Source organism: Mizuhopecten yessoensis, unplaced genomic scaffold (genome assembly GCF_002113885.1).
Source record: "Mizuhopecten yessoensis strain PY_sf001 unplaced genomic scaffold, ASM211388v2 scaffold7817, whole genome shotgun sequence".
Classification (NCBI taxonomy): domain Eukaryota; kingdom Metazoa; phylum Mollusca; class Bivalvia; order Pectinida; family Pectinidae; genus Mizuhopecten; species Mizuhopecten yessoensis.
In genome coordinates this window covers 227,084-234,811 of record NW_018407237.1, presented here as the reverse complement: position 1 = coordinate 234,811, position 7,728 = coordinate 227,084, and the positions used below count along the sequence as shown (strand labels likewise).

General features: G+C 35.7%; 1 protein-coding gene across 1 annotated transcript in view; it reads left to right on the top strand.

The window, feature by feature from the left end:
* Window positions 1-7,728, top strand: part of LOC110454384 (hydrocephalus-inducing protein-like) — a 154,655-nt gene that overhangs the window by 127,888 nt on the left and 19,039 nt on the right. Inside the window, exons 70-72 of the mRNA XM_021503856.1 lie at window positions 782-1,003; window positions 2,206-2,375; window positions 6,101-6,299. Coding sequence (XP_021359531.1) covers window positions 782-1,003; window positions 2,206-2,375; window positions 6,101-6,299 — 591 coding nt within the window. The remainder of the gene's footprint in view (window positions 1-781; window positions 1,004-2,205; window positions 2,376-6,100; window positions 6,300-7,728) is intronic.

The following is a 7,728-nucleotide window of genomic DNA, read 5'->3' as shown; positions in this document are numbered from 1 at the left end:
CTACAATCACAGTAATAAGGTCTAGGTATCACACGACCAGGGTATCGGCTAACACTACAATCACAGTAATAAGGTCTAGGTATCACACGACCAGGGTATCGGCTAACACTACAATCACAGTAATAAGGTCTAGGTATCACACGACCAGGGTATCAGCTAACACTACAATCACAGTAATAAGGTCTAGGTATCACACGACCAGGGTACCAGCTAACCCTACAATCACAGTAATAAGCTCTAGGTATCACACGACCAGGGTATCGGCTAACACTTCAATCACAGTAATAAGGTCTAGGTACAACAGTCATCCCTGTCTAACACTACAACAGTCATCCCTGCCTAACACTACAAAAGTCACCCCTGCCTAACATTACAACAGTCATCCCTGTCTAACACTACAAAAGTCATCCCTGCCTAACATTACAAAAGTCATCCCTGCCTAACACTACAACAGTCATCCCTGCCTAACACTACAAAAGTCATTCCTGTCTAACACTACAACAGTCATCCCTGCCTAACATTTCAACAGTAATCCCTGCCTAACGCTACAAAAGTCACCCCTGCCTAACATTACAACAGTCATCCCTGCCTAACACTACAAAAGTCACCCCTGCCTAACACTACAAAAGTAACCCCTGCCTAGCACTACAAAAGTCATCCCTGCCTAACACTACAACAGTCATCCCTGCTTAACATTACAAATCATAAAACCAATATATACATCAGTTCTAAAGTACAGGTAAATGTGTATTCTGATGGGTTTTTTTGTTTGTTTTTCTAGGTTGAAGTGAATGAGCAACAGATCAGGAACATCTTTGTGATGAATTCTGGCAAGTTTAACTTTGACTTCCAGTGGGAACTCAATACAGGAAACAAGAAGCGAGAAATGGTGTCCATTTCTCCCGTCTCTGGTGGAGTAGCTCACGGCGAAGAACAAAAGTGTACTCTCCTCTTTTGTCCTCCGTGTAAAACTTCCCTGAAGGACTGTTCCCTCATTCTGAAGGTATGTACTCCTCTACTCTCCTCTTTTGTCCTCCCTATAAAACTTTCCTGAAGGACTGTGTGTAAATTTCTCTCTCTCCTTAGGCAAAGGGGGCTAAATTTTGTTTAAAAGAAGGGTGTGCCACTTGGGGCTAGGCCCAATACGAGAAATGGAGGTAAATCTTTGAAATCTTTCTTCAATATGAATGGAGGGATTTAACTAAATTTTGTGTAGAGCATCCTTAGGCATTAAAATTCCATTTCTATGTCATGTGTATAAGGTAGCAGAGTACAGTAGAAATGGCCTGATCCTAAAAATAAAGGGTATGTATGTCTCAGATAAACATGGATTTTGGATTCATCCTGCACAACACACCTACCACTTATTTTAGAAGAATGATTTATTTTTCAAAATGTGTTTTCCCCAGANAACATTTATTTTAGAAGAATGATTTATTTTTCAAAATGTGTTTTCCCCAGATTTGGGACTTGTGAAAACCACGGTTACTACATCAAAAACCACCAAAATATGTACACACAAAAACATGATTTTTAACCCAAAATTGACCCACACAAGTAGTATTTTTTTTCTTAAAACTTGTCGCAAATTAAATACCACCTATTCGGTAACAAAAATAGCATAGGTCGTTCAACTGGTATTTACACATAGGCTGAGTACAAAAATAGACATGAAAAGCTAGCTTTTGTTGTGTAGACACAGATTTGTAAATGGCCAAAATGTAGTCTTAAACCAAATTCTATTTTTTTGTTGTTGAAAAATTATGAAGCCCACATAGTCCACTTCATCATGTATATACCAATTTTAGTGCTGATTTTATTTTTAAATTTTGATACATGTAATATCACAGGGGTTATTCATTGTACAAAAATATCACCCATGGCCACCGTACGCTACTGTACACTGCTACCTAAGAGAGATTTTAACCACATTTGGCTTGAAGTATCCATGGGCAAAAGGGGCTCAACTTTGTATAAACAGAGGGGTGGGTAAATCCAGGTTAATCTTTAAAATCCGTCTTTATCATTATAATTGTGAGGATTTTAACCAAATTTTATGAAGAGCATCCTTGAGCAAGAGGGACTCATCATTGTTGCATAAACAGATGGTACTTATCAAGGGGCAAAGGGGTGGGGCCCAATATTGCAACTTGAGGTAAATTTTTCAAAATTCTTTTCATTTTTATATTTTGTATCTGTTGACAGGTGTCTAACGGTCCAAGCTACCACGTAGCCCTGGAGGGACTGGGTGTCACCCCCGGACTCCATTTCTCTTTCCAATCCTGTAACTTTGGCAGTTGCTTCATTTACCGTGCAGGAATGCCTGCCCATTATAAGGTCCTAAAGCTCACGAACAAGGACAAGAAGGAAATCAGGTAAGAGTGGTCCTGTCAAGGTAAACACTACTCATCTAGATAGCCTTTACTGGGGAGGAGGAACATCTAATTCACCTTATCAAAAAGATGTGAAATAGGCTGATATTGTATCACTATAAGCAATTTAGTTTTGGGCTTTAAATGTGATTCCACAATAATCAACATTTCACATCTAGCGTACTGGAGATTGAAGAAAAGTTATATAGGTTTTGTCTCATTTCTCACAGTAACCTGCTATATATCTGATATATGTTGGTTTTACTCCCCAATATTAATTTGTTGTTGAAGCCACAGAAAAAAAGTCTGTCTGTAACGTTTTATTTTGCATTCAATAAACACCAACTCGTCTGATTTCAACCAAAGGACAGTGTAGGCCTTTTGTCTCGATCACATTAAAACCTTTTGTTGAATTTTCGGATAAATGTTTTGTAGCCAGGTGAGCTTATGCCATGCTGCGGCGTCCGCCGTCCGTCTGTCCGTCAACTTTTTTAGCCCACCATCATCTGATGGTGGGCTATTCAAATCACCCTGCGTCCGTGGTCCGTCGTCCATCCGTGGTCCGTCCTTAAACAATTCTTGTTATTGGTATTTCTCAAGAAGTACCAGAGGGATCATTTTCAAATTTTATATGTAGGTTCCCCTTTGTCCTTAGCTGTGCAGGGCAATTTTTGAGACTGATCGGATAAACAACATGGCCGACAGGTAGCCATCTTGGATTTTGATAGGGAAAGTTTGTTATCGCTATTTCTCGGGAAGTACGGGAGGATCTTTCTCAAATTTTATATGTAGGTTCCCCTTGTTCCCTTGTTGTGCAGCAGTGCCTGACATGGACAGTCGCTTGCTCGCCAATGGCGGTCAAAGTCTTGCTCGAGTTACTAAAAGTTGTCAAAAGTGAGGTAGTCAATGGCCCAACAAAAATAGTTTGAGGTACTGTTGAAAAAATAATGAAAAAAAGAAATTATAGTCCCTTCCACATTAACTGGGGGGGCAGTACATTTTTCAGTTGTCATTACTTGGGTTTGAATCGAACTGTCCGTGATTTAGAAAATGTGATGATTTTTTTTTGATTTTCTATATAAATACTGCCAGGGTGTCTTCTTTGAGGTGCAAGTTTTGTGTATTTCTTTTTGGGAAGACCTGAATCATGTCAGGTTTTAACTAGGGTTGAAGAATTAAAAATATAATGTTTTATTCTGTTTTACATATTACAAACATTGTCATGTTATATGTAATTTAAAGGTGCTGAAGCTTAAGCATTGTGTTAAATGCTGTGGAAATATTTCATCCCAAAATTATTTGGTCCACCAATATGTCATTTGGGCCAGTGCTTCAAATTTTTTACTCGCCCAAAAAAATAATTTTTTGGGCCAGCCAATGCCCACTGTCCTTTTTTGTTCATGTTTTTCTTTTGAAACTGATCAGTTAAACAAAATGGCTACCTACAGCCATCTTCGATTTTTGACATTGAAGGTTTGTTAGTACTATTTCTCAAGAATAACTTGAGGGATATATTTCTCAAATTTGATATGTAGGTTCCCCTTGATCCCTCGTTGTGCATGTTATATTTTGAGACTGATCATAAAAACAAAATGGCTAAAGGAAGAACTAAACAGATCTTTCTCATATTGCAATGATCGATTCTATTTTTTTCACATTAAGTACTGTACTAGTAAATATGTGAAATGACAAACTCACTTTGAAGGTTGGCTTTCATACACATCAGTATTAAGTTTAGATCAAAAGTTACCTCAAGGTGCATTTACTGTTAACATGACTCGATCAAACAGATTAGAGGAAAGAAGAGAAAAGATCGAACTGACAAAGAACTAATGAAGATGGAACAATGGTGGGCGCCAAGATCCCTCTGGAATCTCTTGTTCTTTTAAACAACTTCTTCTGAAGACTGGAGCACCTAGGGTCATGATATTTGGCCAGTAGGTACCTGGGATGGAGTGCTTTAAAGTTTCATCATTAAAATGACCTTGACCTAGTTTCAAGGTCACAAGGGTCAAATATGCTAAAAACCTCAAACAATAATATCCTAAGAACCATTTGGACTAGTCATGATACTTGAGTATGTTATGTAGACCAGCAGTGCGAATATTTTTCTTATTCACAGTAATGAGGTCAAAGATCAACTTTAAGTGCTATAGTCGGGGGTCGGGGGTCAAATGTCAACATGGGTTAAAAGCTTTAAAAATCTCCTTCTCAAGTTCCATAAGGCCCAGGGTCATGTTATTTTACCATATGTAGGTTTCCCTTGGTCCTTTGTTGTGCATACCCATCAGTCTAAAAAGTAAATAAACAAAATGACTGACCAGCAGCCATCTTGGATTTTGACTTTCAGGTTTGTCATTGCTATTTCTCACAAAATACTGATGGGATCTTTCTGAAATTTAATACGTAGTTTCCCTTAGTTGTGTATGTGTATGAGACTGTTCAGATAAACAAAATGGCCAACAAAATGGATTTTGACAGTTTAGTTTTGTTGTTTTCAATTATTAAATAAGCTTCACGGAAGTTTGGAGGGGTCTTTCTTAAATTTCTTATGTATGTTTCCCTTGGTTCCCTTATCAAAAATACCCCATCGCTTCGTATAACATAGAGCCCCTGCGTCAAACGCTCAAATGACTACAGTTTATTATTGGCGCCAATTCTATATAAATGAGGCTGTTCAGTTAACGTCGTTTAAAGGATGATGCATATACAAAACACAGTAGATAAATTAATTATTGAAGAACAAATAAATTAAATTAAACAATTATTCTATAGTTAAAATGTAAATATATGGATTGAACGGTGTTTTTTTAATTTTCATGCCAATATGAATGCAAATTTGTTACATCAATACTAACTAGGGCTTCATGCAATATGGATGTAACCAATTTGCGTTCATACCGGCATAACATTTTCTTTTACATGCCGTTCAATCCCTATATGTGGTTTAAGTTAATGTACGAGATTCCTGTTTAAGATTTCCAACATGGGATTGGGTAATAGTCCCTGTAAAGAAAATAAAGCGTAAAGAAGGTAAAAGATCATCTGTTGTAGATCTGATAATGACTTTGATGGTCACCGTGCCAATATCCTCCTAGGATCTCTTGTAAGAGTTAAAGGAGCTTCCTGATTCTGATTGGTTAATTAGCTTCCATACAATAACAATCCTGTTTCTTTTACCAAATTTGTTAGGCATACAAACAGAATGATAAATGTCAGTTTTATTGCTAATGTGTTACTTCAATATTTGTGTCTATTTACTAAGACTCTCCAAATTTGATTGGTTAAATGATTTTCGTACAATAACTCTTAAAAGCCTCTAATTCTAAAAATGGTTCAGTTCCAACCAATTCTGATATACATGTCCATATTGTCAAAGCTAGCTATGTACATACAATAATTATTGACAAGCCTTGACTTTGTATGTCAGCTCCAAACCTCAGCAATAGACTGATGGGACGGGGGGATCAAAATACACTAATTTACTTTTTGAAAAACTTTCAACCTTAATAAATCCACTTTATGGGTCACAGTTGTGTGATGATGTTATCAAAAGCATTGAATAACAGGCAAGTTCTACAGGCTCATTTGTACTCTAGTATAATGTGTATGCAGTATAGCAGGCTTTGAAGTTCTAGTTAAACATGTCATTTAAATGGGTTGTTAGAATTACATAATCATCTCACATTAGTGTTAGCACTGTGATTAACACAAAGTTTTCTCTCCAGTGTGGACTGCCTCTACGCCCAGACCAACCATCTCCATCACAACTTTGAGGCCTGCGTCATCCAACCTGGCCAGTCAGTTGACGTGACCATCACATTTTATCCACGCCAGGCAATCAAGTACAATGAGACCATGACCTTTGAAATCAACGGTTTGTCCAAACACAGTATACAAGTGATTGGGAATGGCACAGAGATGAAGGTAAAACTGGAAAATAATAGTCTAAAATACATCAGATAATGATAATGCTGTTTTAAAACATTTATCTCCATAATTTGAGTTCCATTTGGCAGGTTTGTTTTGTGATGCATCATCTGGGACTACAGGGTTAATAAACCTCATTACAACTAAAACATGTTGAAGTATGAAATGGTGTTCAGTGGTACATACAATATCTAATAGACAGTTTCTATACTATATCTTATAATAGACGGTTTCTATACTATATCAAATAGACAGATTCTATACTATATCTAATAGACAGTTTCTATACTATAACTTATAATAGACAGTTTCTATACTATATCAAATAGACAGTTTCTATACTATATCTAATAGACAGGTTCTATACTATATCTTATAATAGACAGTTTCTATACTATAACTTATAATAGACGGTTCTATACTATAACTTATAATAGACAGTTTCTATACTATATCTAATAGACAGTTTCTATACTATATCTAAAAGACAGTTTCTATACTATATCTTATAATAGACAGTTTCTATACAATAACTTATAATAGACAGTTTCTATACTATATCTAATAGACAGTTTCTATACTATATCTAATAGACAGTTTCTATACTATATCTTATAATAGACAGTTTCTATACTATAACTTATAATAGACAGTTTCTATACTATAACTTATATTATTATTTGAATTGATTTTGAGCTGACTCTGATTGGCTGAAACAACATCATGTGACCACCTGTAAAAGAAGTTATAAACCCGAGTGGTTTGCAGGTGTTCAAAAAGTTGGTAGAACAAGTGTTATTAAGCTGCTATAAATAGATTCTGGAACAGGTGTTCAAAAAGGTTGGTAGTAAAAGTGTTATTGACCTGCTATAAATAGATTCTGGAATTTATGTGTTGATCAAAGATTATTGCAGATATTCAAACGATTATTGCAGATATTTAATTTAAAAAAAATATTTTTCTGATATTTTTGTTTAGTTGATTTTAAAATTTGTGACTAAAAAAAAAGGGGAAAAAGAATGTAAAACTATATTTTTTTACATTTTTTTCTTCAATTTTGAAAAAATCAATTAAAATAATAAAACTATTGTAGCTTGGTGATTTCGGTCGATACATTATTTAATCGACCTAGGTTAGCAATATTAACCTCGGACTGCGTCCTCGGTCAATATTGCTAACCTAGGTTGATAAAACCATGTATCGACCTCATCACCATGCTATAATTGTATAATGGACAGTTTCTATACTATAACTTATAATAGACAGTTTCTATACTATAACTTATAATAGACGGTTTCTATACTATAACTTATATTATTATTTTAATTGATTTTGAGCTGACTCTGATTGGCTGAAACAACATCATGTAACCACCTGTAAAAGTAGTTATAAACCTGAGTGGTTTGCAGGTGTTCAAAAAGTTGGT